The sequence below is a fragment of the Leptopilina heterotoma genome, unplaced genomic scaffold, assembly GCF_015476425.1.
Source record: "Leptopilina heterotoma isolate Lh14 unplaced genomic scaffold, ASM1547642v1 Lhet_55, whole genome shotgun sequence".
Lineage (NCBI taxonomy): Eukaryota > Metazoa > Arthropoda > Insecta > Hymenoptera > Figitidae > Leptopilina > Leptopilina heterotoma.
In genome coordinates this window covers 453527-471094 of record NW_025111119.1, presented here as the reverse complement: position 1 = coordinate 471094, position 17568 = coordinate 453527, and the positions used below count along the sequence as shown (strand labels likewise).

General features: G+C 21.5%; 2 protein-coding genes across 2 annotated transcripts; one reads left to right on the top strand and one right to left on the bottom strand.

Moving 5' to 3' along the window:
* Positions 1–1323: 1323 nt before the first annotated feature.
* LOC122508682 lies at positions 1324–5218 on the bottom strand. The gene is made up of 2 exons (XM_043622166.1): positions 5057–5218; positions 1324–2787 (listed from the first exon to the last, which is right to left on the bottom strand). The coding sequence occupies exon 2, from the start codon at positions 2785–2787 to the stop codon at positions 1780–1782; it is 1008 nt and encodes a 335-aa protein (XP_043478101.1). The 5' UTR covers positions 5057–5218; the 3' UTR covers positions 1324–1779.
* A 666-nt stretch (positions 5219–5884) lies between these two features.
* LOC122508665 lies at positions 5885–15895 on the top strand. Its single transcript, XM_043622143.1, has 3 exons — positions 5885–6133; positions 9076–10747; positions 13969–15895. The coding sequence occupies exons 2-3, from the start codon at positions 9101–9103 to the stop codon at positions 15163–15165; spliced, it is 2844 nt and encodes a 947-aa protein (XP_043478078.1). The 5' UTR covers positions 5885–6133; positions 9076–9100; the 3' UTR covers positions 15166–15895.
* Positions 15896–17568: the final 1673 nt, after the last annotated feature.

Here is a 17568-nt window from a genome sequence, read left to right as displayed (position 1 = left end):
ATTTCAAAAAATTTTCCTCAATTCAATAATTTTTAATATCCACTATTTAATACAATTTTTCAAATCAATTAAATTCCCAGATATTAAAAAAAAAATTTTGATAAAATTGTACTCAAACATTTATTATTATTTTCATAAATAATAAAAATTTTACATGAATTTAATTATTTACAAATTTTTTATCAATTTCTTCGCAGTAATTCAATTATTTTCATAAATAATAACTTTTTTTTTACATGAATTCAATTATTTCCATTAATAATAAAATTTTTTTTAGGAATTCAATTGTTCAATAAATTATTTATTTTTGTATTTAAATAATTGAATTCTAGTAGGATTTTCTAAAAAAAATTGATTTAAAAATGGATTTTTAGTTAAAATTTTAGATAATAATTAACTATTAAAAGCAATATTTGAAAAAAATGTTTAGAAATAATTGAATTTTGAAATTAATGTTTTAGAAATAAATTTTATTTAAGAATTTTAGACAAAAAATTATTTTTTTTAACTGATTTTTCTTAAATTCTCGTAACAATTGCAATAATCTTTATAATTATAATAAAATCCTTCTTCAAAATTTAATGATTTTCAATATCTACTATTTTAACAAAATTTTCCAAAATAATACAATTATTTAAAAAAAATAATAAAACTTTTATTAATTTCAAAAATTTTTTTAAATTCTCTTTATAAATAATAAAATTCTTCTCTAAAATTCAATTATTTTCAAAAATTTTAATAAAATTCTTGGCAAAATTTCAATTATTTTTAAAAATTTTCCTCAATTCAATTATTTGCAATATCTTCTATTTTAATAAAATTTTCCAAAAGAATTCAATTATTAAAAAAAACATATATTTAATAAAATTCTACGCAAACATTTAATTATTTTCATATTGAAAAATTTTCATATAATGGAAATTTCGTAAAATTGAATTATAAACAAATGAATTTGAAAATTCTCAAAAAACTTTTTCAAAAATTATTAAAAATAATTGATTTAAAGAAGAATATTTTAGTTAAAAATTCTAGAAAATAATAATTGAATTGAAATGACGAAAATAATATTAAAGAAGTTACAGTAACAATATTCTTATAATGTAAAATAATAATTTTATCTCTCGTTCATATTTTATAATAATTTCTTACAAGTATTGTTGATTTTCAAAAAGGTTTGAATTTGAAATTTTTGAAAATATTAATTTAAATTCTAAATTTTTCTAAAAATCAATTATTTTTAAAATTTTTAGTTAGAATTCTTGAACAATACAATTCTATTAACAATTCTATTTAAAAATAATCCTAAAATGTCAAAAAATAAAATTCTTTAAAATATAAAATTTATTTCAATATAAAATTTGACAAAATTTTCAATGTTTTTAAACGTTGAAAGTCTTATGAATATATTCTCTTATAATATCACCGCGTATACAATATTTGTTTACGAAAACTTTTTTTTCTGTTAATAATTAACAGTTTATTCTGATTCTTTTATTAGAAGAGATTCGAATTTTTTATTCATTAGATTTATTAAAATCACAGAATTTCGTATTTTAAAAAAATTTTCCTCTTTCGTTGCGTAAATTCTAAGAATGTTGAACATCATAAAAGCGGATATTTTTTTTAGTCATCAAGAAGAACGAAACACAAAATAATAACAAAGACAATATTGACAAAGCTATCAAGAGGAAATAATATTTTAGCTCGAGGAATATTTCGAAATAGTGAAATTGTCATCAATAAAACAAAAATTCAAAACTTTGATTCTGTAGCTTCTTATCACCAAAACTGTTGTAAACTATTTAGGAGATTTTTAACTGGTTTATAAATGGTTACGAATTGCGAAGGTATATAAAATTGGGAGTCAGTTTCCTGATGACACGTAAATGGTCGACAATCATTGTATCCCTTGTAAATTAATTGAAAATTAGGCAGATTAATCGACAAATCCCCAATTGACTGAAGATAATCTTTTTCAGTTAATGTTGTAACAAGAATAGGACATGAAAAATTTCTCCATTTTTTCACAATACTTGTAAAATTATCTCGACGAGGTTCGCCACGAAGTCGAGCATATATACTATTTCCAATTCCAATATTTAAGTAAGCAATCAAATGAGGTTTACAATTAAACATGTACATTTCATAAAATTCTCTTGTTTCGAATGAAAATGTTTTGTTCCCATCACTACATTCCTTACACAAAGTATCATCATTCACGTCAAATTTCGTATTCTCAATATAAACAATTTTCAAATTTTCAACACTTGGTAGAAAATGTAGGATAATTTCCCAAATATTCCCAAATTTTAATGCAGTTGATACACCATCAGCAGCAATATAAATTACTAATTCTCGTGGAATTCCATTGCCGTAGATCCTTTGTAAACTATTGACAATTGTTAATGGAATACTAAAACAATCGGATAATAAAGCTTCGTCTAATTCGGAAATATTAACCTTCGGATGAATATACTTTTCAAAAAATGCTTTCATCGATGTTGGCGGTGACTGATTAATGCTTAGAATTTTTGTTCTCTCCACAATTGATTTTAAAAGACATTCTACGGTAGTTTTTGTTTTAAAATCTTCTTTGGCTGCTCCAAAAAGAATTAGTGGACAATATTCAATGTGAATTTGTCTGCCGGAATGCATATCGTCCAACATCGCATTTGAACAATAAAAGGATATCATCTTGCATCCAGAACATTTAGTTATTTTTATATTATCATCTCCACATATCAAACATTTATCATCATCAGAAAGAGAGACACACATCGTATTCATCTAAAATATAAATTATAACAAAAAAAAATTAATTAATTAATTAACATTCTTAACTGTTTAGAGGACAAAAAACTTTATCTACCTAAGAATCCAACGTAGCATATTTTTTTTTAGAAAATTTGCATCAAATTTTAATTATAGCTTCTAAAATATAACAACTTATTATATTATGAGTCAAGAAGACTAAGTCTTCTTGATATGAGTATAAAACATGAAGATATCCTAACAGTCGACTCGAAATAATCAATTTCTTTGTTTTATACTAATTAATATAATTTGGGCTTTGTTATAAATAAAAAAAAAATTTTTTTTAAATAAAAGATGATCGTGTGATAAAATCATTATTTTATACTAAAAGAATATTGGTACTGTAACTTCTTCAAAATTAAATTCATCATTTCAATTCAATTATTATTTTCTAGAATTTTTTACTAAAATTCTTCTTTAAATCAATTATTTTTAATAATTTTTGAAAAAGGTCTTTGAGAATCTTCAAATTGTTTACAATTCAATTTTACGAAATTTCGATTATTTGAAAATTTTTCAATTATAGGTATTATCTTCTTCATATAATATATAGTAGAAAATAAAAACTTGAAATAATTTTTAAAAAAATTCAATAAATTAAACTTTTTCAAAAAAATTAATTCTACAGAATTGTTAGTTAAAAATATGAAAAATTCATATTTTCAAAGATTTTAATTTGAAACCTTTCAAAATTCAATTATTTCTAAAAAATTCACTTAACAATTCTTTTAATATTCAATTATTATCTAAAATTTTATCAAAAATTCATTTTTAAAATTAATTATTATTTAGAAAATTCTATGAGAATTCAATTATTTAAATACAAAAAAAAATTTATTGAGTAATTGAATTCTCACAAAAAATGTTGTAAACAAATTTTTAAATAATTGAATTATTTCGACAAATTTTAATAATATTTTTAAGAATAATTACATTTTTCGAGAAATTCGATTAAAATTGTATTAAAAAAAATTGAAATTCTAAGATGAGTTTTATTATTTATGAAAATAATTGAATTCTTACAATGAAATTTATTTAAATTTTTGAAAATAATTGATTTTTTGCGAAGAATTTTATTACTTTTGAAAATAATTGAATTATTTTGGAAATTTTGATTATAATCGTAGATAATTGAAAATCATTGAATTAAAGAAACTTTTGAAATTTTGCCAACAATTTTATTAAAATTTTTGAAAATAATTGAATTTTAACGAAGAACTTTACTGAAAATAATTATAATAATTGAATTTGTGAATAATTTTGTTATTTTTGAAGATAATTGTATTTTTGAGAAGAATTTTATTACTTTTGAAAATAATTGAATTATTTTAGAAATTTCTATTAATATAATAGTAGATAATTGAAAATTAATGAATTGAAGAAAATAATTGAAATTTTGCCAATAATTTTATTACAATTTTTGAAAATAATTGAATTTTAACGAAAAACTTTACTAAAAATAATTGTAATAATTGAATTTTTGTGAAAAATTTTGTTATTTTTGAAGATAATTGTATTTTTGAGAAGAATTTTATTACTTTTGAAAATAATTGAATTATTTTAGAAATTTCTATTAATATAATAGTAGATAATTGAAAATTAATGAATTGAAGAAAATAATTGAAATTTTGCCAATAATTTTATTACAATTTTTGAAAATAATTGAATTTTAACGAAAAACTTTACTAAAAATAATTGTAATAATTGAATTTTTGTGAAAAATTTTGTTATTTTTGAAGATAATTGTATTTTTGAGAAGAATTTTATTACTTTTGAAAATAATTGAATTATTTTAGAAATTTCTATTAATATAATAGTAGATAATTGAAAATTAATGAATTGAAGAAAATAATTGAAATTTTGCCAATAATTTTATTACAATTTTTGAAAATAATTGAATTTTAACGAAAAACTTTACTAAAAATAATTATAATTGAAATTTCGGCAAGAATTTTATTAAAATTTTTGAAAATAATTGAATTTCGAAGAAGAAATTTATTATTTTTAAAGATAATTTAAAGTTTGTAGAGAATTTTTTCTATTAAGGGCATTTGAACCTTGATGACGTTACAGTTTGTGCAAAGCATGTGTGACATCATCAAGGTTCAAATGCCCTTAAAATTCCCAATTTTTTGCAAATGTAGTTGATACAAAATTCCTGGGTAAAAATCGTGCCACGTGGACGCATATCAAAAATTCTTTTACAATAAAGTATCAAATTAATAATATCTCATTTTCATACCTTTTAAACGTCTTTAATAATTACACTCGTTTTTTTATTCTGAAATTTATTTTTTACCAAACAATAATTTTGACCTCGCAATAATAAAAAAAACTCCTTGAAAAAATTTCCTCTCGATTATAATTAATATTTTTTATATAGATCAAATTGATTAAATGTATACATAGATAGACAAGTTAGGTAATTATTTTTGAATATTTCTTTCCGTTAGTATAATTATGTACCGTAATTATTCTTTGCCACCAATCAGCATTAATTATTTTTGTAATTTTGTGGCGGAAAGTTTAAAAATGTATTTTAGTCAAATATTTTTCAAAAGAGAATTCAAAATGTCGGAGAAAAAAAATCCAAATGATTTTTTAACTTTTTTCGTCAGCTATTTTGAATTTTAAAAAAATCTGACCTTATGTTCGTAATCAGCGACCCCAAAAACCCCCGAATAACAAGTTACAGGCAAATCCGAGTGATATTTATCTTCTTCAGCCACCATGTTGGATCCGCCATTTTGGATTTTTAAAAGCAAACATCTTATTCGTGATCAGCAATACAACACCGAAAATTATTATTAAAAATATTCCAAATCCAATTTTAATTTTCTATTTAAAAGTGTTTATACAAATTGTAAAGTAAAAGTGACAGAATAATAAATAAATATTTCCTACCTAATAATAAATAAAAATAAAACCGAATAAATTAAGGTAATTTATGCTAGATAGTTATACACAATCGCCACCCACGGAATATAGCGAAACTACGCGAACTTCCTTCACTAAATTGCACACTTTTCTCCACATTACTTTCTTCTATTCGTGGGCCCTATACTACCATCACACTTGATATTCTGTGCTAACAAAACAAAAACGTCTGCCTTATTTTACAGAGAAATTTTTTTTACAAATTTTCATTGTAATTTGTAATAAAAAAGCGACTTTTTACCATCGTAGATAAAAATAAAGTAAAGATTCTCGTTTTGCCTATTTACGAAACAGTAAATTTATCACTAAACCGTGCGAGCAGCATGTAATAATTAGAATTTCTTATATCCGATTACAATTTTCTAAAACTTGAATTCCTGCGGTAAGTGACTAATTATATTGAATAATTATCAATAAATCAGTTCACGAGAACTGGAAATAATACTAAAATAACCTTTAAATTAACAGCTTAAAATATTGTGCTTTAAATAAGCGAAATAAGGGATATATTTTTAGGTTATGTTGCTACTAAATTTCAAATATGTTTTCACTCCAATTGATCTATTTTTCAACAAAATGTTTGCAACGAGAATAAAAGAAATATTTTCAATTAATGAAAACACAAAAAATTATAGCGTTTGTACATTTTTTCTTGCTTGTCAATTTTTTACTAAAAGAGATACACAAAATTCAAAATGGCGGATTCTATGACGCCATTTTAATTTTTTATATTTAAAAAATGACATAACCAAAGAGTGTAATAAAGTCTGTGACTTAAAAAAAGGACGAAAAGTTCGTAAATTGTACGATATTTAAAAAAAAATGTAATAAAACTCTCCGCAAAATTTAAATTATTTTCAAAAATAATAAAACTTATCGCAGAATTTGAATTATTTTTATTATAATTTTGATCGAATTCCTCGAAAAATGTAATTATTTTTAAGAATTTGATTAAAATTCTTCGAAAGAATTCAATTATTTAAGAATTTGTTGCTAAAATTCTTTATGAGAATTCAATTTTAAGAATCATTCAATTATTCAATAAATTATTTATTTTTGTGTTTAAATAATTGAATCTAGTAGAATTTTCTAATAAAAATTAATTTAAAAATTAATTTCAGTTAAAATTTTGGATAATAATTAAATATTAAAAGCAATATAGCGTGAAATTTTAGAAATAATCGAGAAATAATTGAATTTTGAAATTTTTTTAAAATGAATTTTATTTAAAAATTCAAGACAAAAAATTTTTTGTGAAAATTGTTCTAAACTGATTGAATTAAAAAAAAATTGAATTTTAGAGAAGTCACAAAATAATGTTTGCAGAAATTCAATTATTTTCAAAAGTAATTAAAATTCTTCGTAAAAATTGAATTATATTAAAAACTTTTTTAAAAAATTCTCTCAAAAATTTCAATTATCTTTATATAAATAATAAAATTTTTCTTCAAAATTTAATTATTTTCAATATCTACTATTTTAACAAGATTTTTCAAAAGAATTCAATTATTTAAGAACATTTGAATAACATTCTACACGCAAACATTTAATTATTTTCATAAATATAGTAAAAACTTCACAGAAATTCAATAATTTACAAATTTTTTTATAAATTTCTTCACAATAAATCAATTATTTTCATAAATAATCAAATGTTTACGTGAATTCAATTATTTTCGTAAATTAATAAAATTCTTTTTAGAAGTTTAATTATTTTCAAAAATAAGAAAACTTTTATTAATTTCAAAAATTTTTTTAAATCCTTTTTAAAATTTCAATTATTTTTATAAATAATAATATTTTTCTCCGATATTAAATTATCTTCAAAAATTTTAATAAAATTCTTGGCAAAATTTCAATTATTTTTAAAAATTTTCTTCAATTCAATTATTTTCAATGCAATTTTAATAAAATTTCTCAAAAGCTACAACAATTTCTCTACATAATTCAATGATTTTCAATTATCTACTATTTTAATAAAATTTTCCAAAAGAATTCAATTATTTAAAAATTTGTTGATAAAATTCTTGATGAGAATTCATTTTTAAGAAACATTATTTTAATTATCAAATAATTGAATTCTAGTAGAATTTTCTAATAAAAATTGATTTAAAAATTATTTTTTGTTTAAAATTTTAGATAATAATTGAATTTTGAAATTAATTTTTTTTTTGAAAAAGTTTAATTGGATTTTTTTATACTATTTGAAGTTTTTATTTTCTAATAATGTATATTATATTTAATTGAAGAATTTCCGAATATTTCGTAAAATTGAATATTGTAAACAAATGAATTTGAAAATTTTCAAAGAATTTTTTCGAAAATTATTAAAAATAATTGATTCAAAGTAGAATTAGAAATGATTGCAGAAATTCAATTATTTTCAAAAGTAGTAAAATTCTTCTCGGAAATTCAATTATTTTCAAAAATTTTAATTACTTTCAAAAACTTTCCTCAATTCAATGATTTTTGATATTTACTACTTGAATAAAAATTCCTAAAAGTATTCAATTAGTTAAAAAAAAATTTGCAATAAAATTCTACGCAAACATTTAATTATTTTCATAAATAATAAAAATTTCACAGGAATTCAATTATTTTCATAAATAATAAAACTCAATGCTGAATTTAAATTAAATAATTTAAATTCAGCATTGAGTTCTAAAATTTTATTTTATCTAAAAGTTATTATTCTAAAAAATTTTATTAAAATTTATCATAAAGAAATTAATTATTTGAATAACCTTTTCTACATTTTATTTATTAGAATTTAAGTATTATTTTTAATATATTTTTATTTCAATTTTTTTAAAGAATAAAATTATTTTAAAAAATTTTAATGAAATTTTTTGCGTAACAATTCAATTTTTTTTGCAAAATAATTTTAATAAAATTCTTCGCAGAAATCCAATTATGTTAAAAAATGTACAAAATTTCAATTATCTTTATTAATAATTGTAATAACATTTTTCTCCGAAATTCAATTATTTTTAAAAATTTAAATAACATTCTTGTTAGAATTTCAATTATTTTTAATAATTTAATTTAATTTAATTTAATTTATTTTTTAATTTTTAATATTTTAATTTTTAATTATTTTTAATTTTTTTTATTTTTATTATTAATATATTTTTAATTTTCACCAATTTTCTCGAAAAATGCAATTATTTATAAAAAAACTTAATGTTCAGTAAGTTGCATAATCTATTATTATTTAATTTAATTTCTATTATTATTTAATTTAATTTCTATTATTGTTTAATTTCATTTCATTTAATCTATTATTATTTCAATTATTAATTAATTATAATTATTTAATTTCAGATAGGAGTTTAGTGAAGAGATAAAAATGTCCAACAATTTCTATCCAAACAATTGTCATATATGCAAGAAAGCAACAAATCTAAAGAGATGCAGTCGCTGCAACATGATATCGTACTGCGGCGAAGTCCATCAAAAGGAACATTGGGACAAGCACAAGGAGATGTGTCGAATATTAACCGAAATAACGCGACAAAAAAAGCTCACTCATCTCTACGAGGATTTACAGGGATGCAAATTATTTCAATGGATTTCAGCACGCGATGAAATGAAGAAAAAAGTCTCCTCACTATTGGGTCGTGGTCTCGAGAGTTACGAAAGAGATATGCTTCAATATCCCCGCTCATGTTTCGAGTGTTTCGACACAAGACAAGATAATTTAATAAATTGCTCTCAATGTCCATTGGTCTCGACATGTAAACGTCATCCACGCTCCGCATTGCACGAAATCTGGTGCAGTGAAATGAAATATTGCCACAGCGTTGACAATGCTTTGGCGGATTTTCAAGAGTCTTTGAAGCACATACTTGGATTGTTGTTCTATCCACCGAGTTTCAAGAAACTACCAACGTCGACTCAGGAATATTTCGATAAAGTTTTGAAACCCTATCCGGAATTAAACGACGAGGGTGTGATTTACGCCTCGACGTTTGTTTACCTGCCCTTGACGATTTTTGGAGCTTTGGAAAAATTGAATAAAACATCAGCGAAAACATTGAGAATTTATGTCGACGTTGTGGATAAAATTGATCTCTTTCGAATGTTTGGCGAGACTCTATTTCACTTGATGCCTGAATTGGAGAATTTAACCGTGAACACAATAACTGGAAAAGTTTCCTGTGAAGAGGTGGCACTTTGCAAAAAATGCATCACAAAAAAGAAGAAACTAATTCTCCAGCAATTCACAATGCAATCAATGACTAAATTCAATTACAATTCGATTGATCTCGCGATCTTTAATAAACTAGATCCACCCGATACTCGAGACAATAGATTCAATGTATTCACCCAATTTCGCGACGTTTGGAATAAATACTCCTGTCCATTGGTTTTAACATCAAATACAAAATTTGAAGCCGAACGTATTAAAGATGCATATTCATTATTTTGCCCCTATCGAGGTATTATTTACGAAGGTAAAAATAATTTTTCCGGCATATGTCCGTTTAGAATGTGGCAAGACTGGATCATTGGAAGACAATCACAATTTATGTTAATTTCCGAGCCGACGATAAATATTCCGAATGAAGACACTCCGACAACATCGTATGAAATGGATGGGTTTCAAGCTAGTGCAGAGAAAATTTTTAAGAAATTCAATCCTGGCACTTGTCATGTGTGTAAATATCATAATACATCGACAATGTGTACACGTTGTAAAATGATTTTCTACTGCGGCAATAATCATATGAGAATGAATCAAATGGATCATAAGGAGATGTGTAAAGTCATATTGGGAATGATGAATGAAAAAGGAACACCGCATCTTTTCGATAAATTACAAAATACGAATGAGGAATTATGGTTGGATGCAAGGGTCAACTTTATGAAACAGGCGAAATTAAAATTGAATCGAGAATTATTGAATTTTGAGAAGCAGATATTTTTGTTTCCAAAGACGTGCTTTGTTTGCCATGAAAGCGATTTGAGTGTGCTGAAAACATGCGAATGTAGTGTAAGTATTTTTTTGGCAAATTCTTTCCATTTTTCTTATTGCAAAATAATTTTTCATGAACGAATATTAAAGAAATCATAAACGAAATTTCTTCTTTCTACTGAAGTTTTACAGAAATTTCTCAAAAAACTATAAATTCTCACAAATAACATTTTTTACAAGAATTCAATTATTTAAAATAAAATTTTCATAATATTTATTATATTTCGAAATAATTAATTATTTAAAACAATGTTTATAAAATTCTCTTATGAAGAATTCAATTATTTTCAAAAATAACCAAATGTTTCACTGAAATTCAATTCTTTTTAAACATTTTAATACATTTTTCGCAATAATTCAATTATTTTCAAATATTCTAATAAAATTGTTCGAAAAAAATCAATTATTTCAAATACAATTTTAATTAGATTTCTTTGGCATAATTCAATTATTCTTTTAGATTTTTATAAAATTTTTCGCAATAATTCAATTATTTTCATAAATAATAAAATTCTTTTCAGGAATTCAATTATTTTTGAAAATTTTAACAAAATTATGTGCAACTATTTAATTATTTTCATAAATAATAAAATTCATCGCAGGATTTCAATTATTTTTAATACAATTTTACAGAAATTGCCAGAAAAGTGTAATTATTCTTAAAAATTTTATTTCCATTCCTCAAGAAAATCAATAATTTAAAAAAACGTTTTTTTAAATTCTTTGAAAAAATTCAATTATTTACAAAAATATAAGAATTATTCAGAAGAATTCAATTATTTTCAAATATTTTTAAAAAATTTTTCGAAACAAATCAATTATTTTAAATACAATTTTAATTACATTTCTTTGGCATAATTCAATTATTCTTTTAGATTTTTATAAAATTCTTCCCAAGAATTCAATTATTTTTAAAAGTAATAAATTTCTTCTTGTAAATTCAATTATTTTTTAAAATTCTAATAAAATCGTTCGCAAGAATTCAATTATTGTCATTAATAATAAAATGCTTTTTAGGAATTCAATTATTTTCAAAAAAAATTTAATAAAATGCCACACAGAAATTCAATTATTTTTGAAGAACTTATCATAAAATTATTACTTAGAAATTAAAATTTAATGAATAATTTTACTTAAATATTTCAAAATTAATTGAATTTTAAAACAGTTGCGTTTACTATTTTCATAAATAGATGAAAACTTCAAAAGGTTTTGATTTGAAATATTATAAAATTTCAATTTTGACAGAATTTAATTAGAAATTTTAAAGAACTGAAATTTTTAAAAAAAATTTGGTTTAACAATTCAAATTCTTCTGAAATTAGTTAAATTTTTTAATACCTATATATTTAAATAATTATTAAAAATATGGATTTATAGAAGAATTTTAGTTAAAAACACTAAAAAGAATTGAATTTTGGAGAAGTTAGAAATTATTGCAGGAATTCAATTATTTTAAAAACTAATAAAATTCTTCGCAGAAATTCAATTATTTCAAAAATAATGAAATTCTTGTCAGAAATTCAATTAGGTTCAAAAATTTTATAAAAAATTCTCGTCGAAATTTCAATTATCTTTATAAATAATAAAATTCTTCTCCAAAATTCAATTATTTTCAAAAATTTTAATAAAATTCGTTTTAAGAATTCAATTATTTTCCTGAATAATAAAACTAATAGTAGAATTTCAATTATTTTTATTACTTAAATGAATTCCTCGAAAAATACAATTATTCTTAAAAATGTTATTAAAATTCTTCAAAACAATTCAATCGCAGAATTTTAATTATTTTTAATATTATTTTAATCGATTTTCTCGAAATTCGTCAAAGAATTCCCTTTTTTTAAAATTTATTGACTAAATTCTTCGTGAGATTTTAATTTTAATAAGCATTCCATTATTCAATAAATTATTTATTTTTGTATTTAAAAATTTCAATTCTCGTAGAATTTTCCAATAAAAATCGATTAAAAAATGTATTTTAGTGAAAATTTTAAATAATAATTGACTTTTGAAACGGTTTTAAATTATAATCTTCGAAAATTTGAATTTTTTTTATACTTTTAACTGATAAATCGGTAAAATTAATTTTTTTTTTTTTGAAAAAGTTAAATTGAATTTTTTTTAGAATTATTTGAAATTTTTATTTTTTATTATATTTTTAATTGAAGAATTTCCGAATAATCGAAATTACTGTAAAATTGAAAATATTAAAAAATAATTGAGATAGAATAATTGATGATTTCTAAAACTGAATTCTCATAAAGAATTTGATCAAAATTTTTAAAAATATAATTGAATTTTATCAAAATTTTTAAAAATATAATTGAATTTTTTCAAAGATTTTTAAAAATATAATTGAATTTTTTCAAAGATTTTTAATAAAATTTGCAAAAAAATTGAATTTTTCGAGAAAATTTATTCAGTTAGTAGATATTGACAATAGTTGAGTATTATTATTATTTTATTATTTTTAATACAGTTTTAATTAATTAAAATTGTATTAAAAATAATTTAAATCTTCTGACGAATTTTATTATTTATGGAAATAATTAAATTCTTTCGAGGAATTCAACAAAGATTGCATTATATATAAATTTAATTCTTTTAAACAAATTTTATTAAAATTTTTCAAAATTATTTATTTTGAAAATTTTAAATATATTAATTCATTGATTTTTTTAAAATTGTTTGAAAATTGTATTTTAAAAATAATTCTCCTTTTCTTGCATTCTTAAATTGCAAGAAAATTATTTCAAACAAAAATTTAAGAATCACAATCCAAAAATATTTCTTTTCTTTTAAAAGAACTATACCAAAATGTCTTTTTTCGTTTTTTTGCATTTTTGCAAAAAATTTATTACAAACGAAAATTAAAAAACCTTCTTGAAATTTTACTCACCATTTGTTGATTTTCTTGATGGATAATCCACTTTCTTTGTAGTCTCTTTTGTATCCATCAACCTGAAACATTTTTAGATAACGTTAGAAATATTATAGAAAAAATAAGTAAATATTTTTAAAAAATGGAAAAAATGGAAAAAATAGTAAATTTTAATTATAGGAATTGTTTTTTATAAAAATATTAAGAAAGAATTGAAAGAACTTAGTAACTTTTAATTTTATTTAATTTTATTATTTTATTAAGTTTTATTAAAGTTTATTTTGATGTTTTAATTTTTTATTTTGATGTTATGTCAAGGAATTAACGAATATTTTTATTTTCCCCAAAAAAATAGGTGAGTCTCTGCAAGCTTCACAGAGAGGACGTTGAACACAAAAATCTCTGCAAAGATTTTCAATTGTATTTAAAAATGGAGAGCAATAAGGAAAAACCAGCCGAACCATTCACAATAACAGCCGCATTGAGAAGGAACAAAACTAAAACTCTCCCCTCATCAATTGGAAAATTTATGGATCAATATTTCCTTCTAAAGAGTTATAATGAAGAAAGACAAAAAATTATTGTCTCCGATCTCCTAACACGTCCACTAACATTTGTCTATGCCGTTGAAAAATTGAAATTTCAAGTACCAAAGGAAATTTGCATTCACATCGTTGGCGCAACATGCGAGGAATTCGATCACGTTGGCTATTGGCAGACATTATTCTATTGGTTCGGTAAATTACAATTTCTCCTCATTGACTTTATTGGCAACGATATTGTTGAATATGACGAGGTCTATTTCAAAAGTCCCTACAAATTACCCGATTTCAGTCTCGATGGAAAGCAATTGAGTTTGAATTCGTACAGAGGACGCTACGACGACTATGTAAAGAGTAAAGTTTACTCAAAGCCGGATATTATAATTGGTTATAATTTGGGTTTACATGAGAGTAATTATGAAATTTCCGATTCAACCTGGAAGGAGACGTTGATGGTGATTAGTGAAATGAACGTACCGTTTATTATCACTGCACAAACGGAGAAACGAGGAAGAAAGGAGCACGAAATGTTGTGTTCACTTTTGGGGAAGAAAATTAATTGGGAAATTTCGGAGAAAAATCCCTATGGAAGTTTAATTCCCGAGAGAGATTTCGAAACGGAGAGATTGTGCTATTCGAATAGTCATGTGATTGCCTATAGGGATTTTAATGAAGTGCATGAAGTGAAAATTGCCGAGAGTGTGGAGGAGGCTTCAGCAACTTCAAAGGGGAAGAAGAAGAAAAATAAGGGAGGAAAAGGTAAAAATTCTGCCACGAAGGAATGTCAAATTGAGAAGGAAGCAAAGGAAAAAGAAGTAACAGAGCTGAAGAAAGAAGAGAAAAAATGCGTCGAGGATTTAGACAACAAGGCACAAGCTGTTGTTGTCAATGAAGAAATAGTGAAGGAGAATGTACAACTACACGAGGAAAATAAAGTACTTCAGGAGAAATTAAATCTTGTGCAGGAAAACGATCGGCTTAAGGATGAACTAAAAAAGCTTAAAATTTAAAATTAAGCAAATTACTTGAAAATCTTTAAGCGACAAAAGATTTCAGTTTATATTTAGAAATATATAAATCTAATTTTTACTTATTGAAAATTCATTCTTATCTATCTGAAGTAAAAAACAATATTTTTATTCACTATTTTACATACTAAGATAATGAAAATTATTTTTCACTTCAGATAATTTAAAATTAATCTCAAAAGAATAACTTTTCCAAACATAAACAATTTTTATTAACTATTTTACATGCTTAAATAGTTAATTAAAATTGTTTTTCACTTTAGATAATTCAAAATGAATCTCGAAAGAAAAACTTTCCCAAACGCAAACAATTCTTATTAACTATTTTACATGCTAAATAATTATTTAAAATTGTTTTTCACTTCAAATAATTCAACATGAATCTCAAAAGAAAAACTTTACCAAACAAATATTTTCCAAACCTATATTTTTTTCCCCTGCCTAAGGTCTGCGTCACATATTTTGAATTAATTCCTTCCTTCTAATTTGAATCGTCAGAAAATTTTCATTTTTCTATATTTACAGAGTTTGTTAAAATATATAGAATCTATTTTTTTTTTATTTTTTGCGAAACAGTATTTTTGGTTTATTTTGTTATATTAACCAAGTTCTGAGTATTATGAAAATACTTGTAATTGTAATTCAAGAAAGGGAAAACTTGAATGTATTAAGAAAACTTGTGTTCAATAAAGTTATATACTTTCATAAAAAATTCAATTACCAATTACCAATTACCAATTTTCATTACCAATTTTCATATCTATATCCATTTTCCACTTATCTGATTGAGATTTTAATATTAATATAATATAATAATAATAATATGAATATTATATTTATTTATTTATAACATTGGCGGGAAAAACCTTGTCGTATAATGATAATCACTAATTTATTTAAAAGACTGTATAATTAGTTTGGATATTTTGAGAAGAAATTCAATTAATTTCAATAATAGAATGTTTGAACAAATTTCTGGAAATTAGTTTTAAAATTTAGTTATTTTCAAAATTTTTTTTTAAATTATTGGAAAGAATTCATTTATAAAAATTTTAATACATACAATTTTTCGAAAGAGCTCAATTATTTTTTAGAAAATTAACAAGAATTTAATTATATTCAATAAAATTTTAATAAAATTTATCTAAAAAATTCAATTATTCGAAAAAATTTTAATAAACAAATATGTTTATTACCAAGGTATTATTTATTATTTCTTCGAAAGAATTCAATTATTTTCAAAGATTTTAATAAAATTCCTTTAAAAAAATTCAAATATTCTCCATAAAAATTTGTATTACCTAAATTTCTCGATAGAATTTAATTTTCAAAATTTTAGAGAAAATTCTTTTAAACTATTCAATTATAATTATTTTCAGAAAATTTTAATAAAACTTCTCGAACGGATTCAATTATTTTAAATAGAATTTCTATTAAATTTTTCGAAAGAATTTAATTATTAATAAATATTTAATAAAACTTTTCGAAACAATTCAATTATTTTTATATTTTCACAAAAATTCAATAATGATTTCCAAAAATTGTAAGAAAAAATTTCTATTCAATTATTTTGAATAATTTTTGTCAAATTTCACTGAAAAAATCAATTTTTTAAAAATTTAATAAAATTCTTAAGAAAAATTCAATTAATTTTAATAGAATTTTTATTAAATTTATTTTAAAAAAAATTTAAGAAAATTCTTCCAAATAATTCAATTATTTTTTATTCCTTGAATTTTTATTAAATTCCTGAAAAAAATTTTAAGAAAATTCTTTCAGACAATTCAATTAATTTCGATACAATTTTATTAAAATTTCTCTCAAGAATATTAAATTATTTCGAATAATTTTTAGAAAATTCAACGCAGAAATTCAATTATTTTTAAAAATTTTCATGTTCTCCAACAAATTCAATTATTTTATAAATAATAATTTCTATTCAATTTTTGGAAAGAATTTGATTATTTTCAAAATTTTAAAGAAATTTTTTTCAATCTATGTATTCAATTATTTTTATATTTTATATATTGTCAGAAATTCAATTTTTTTTTAAATTTTAAAAAAATTTACCGAAGATATTCAATTTGCTTTAATAGAATTTCTATTAAATTTTTCGAAGGAATTCAATTATTACCAAAAATTTTTATAAAATTCTTCGCAAAAATTCAATTATTTTCAATACAATTTTAATAAAATTTTACGAAAGAGTTCAATTATTTTTAATACGAATTTGAATTCTTCGCAAAAATTCAATTATTTTCAACACAATTTTAATAAAATTTTTCAAAAGAATTCAATTCTTTCTACAATTTTTTATAAAATTCTTCGCAAAAATTCAATTATTTTCAAAACAATTTTAATAAAATTTTTCGAAAGAATTCAATT

Coding starts and splice junctions, on each gene's coding strand:
- LOC122508665 (XM_043622143.1), top strand. CDS start 9,101: ATGTCCAACAATTTCTATCCAAACAATTGTCATATATGCAAGAAAGCA. Junction 10,748..13,968: donor TGAAAACATGCGAATGTAGT/GTAAGTATTTTT, acceptor CCAAAAAAATAG/GTGAGTCTCTGCAAGCTTCA.
- LOC122508682 (XM_043622166.1), bottom strand. CDS start 2,787: ATGAATACGATGTGTGTCTCTCTTTCTGATGATGATAAATGTTTGATA.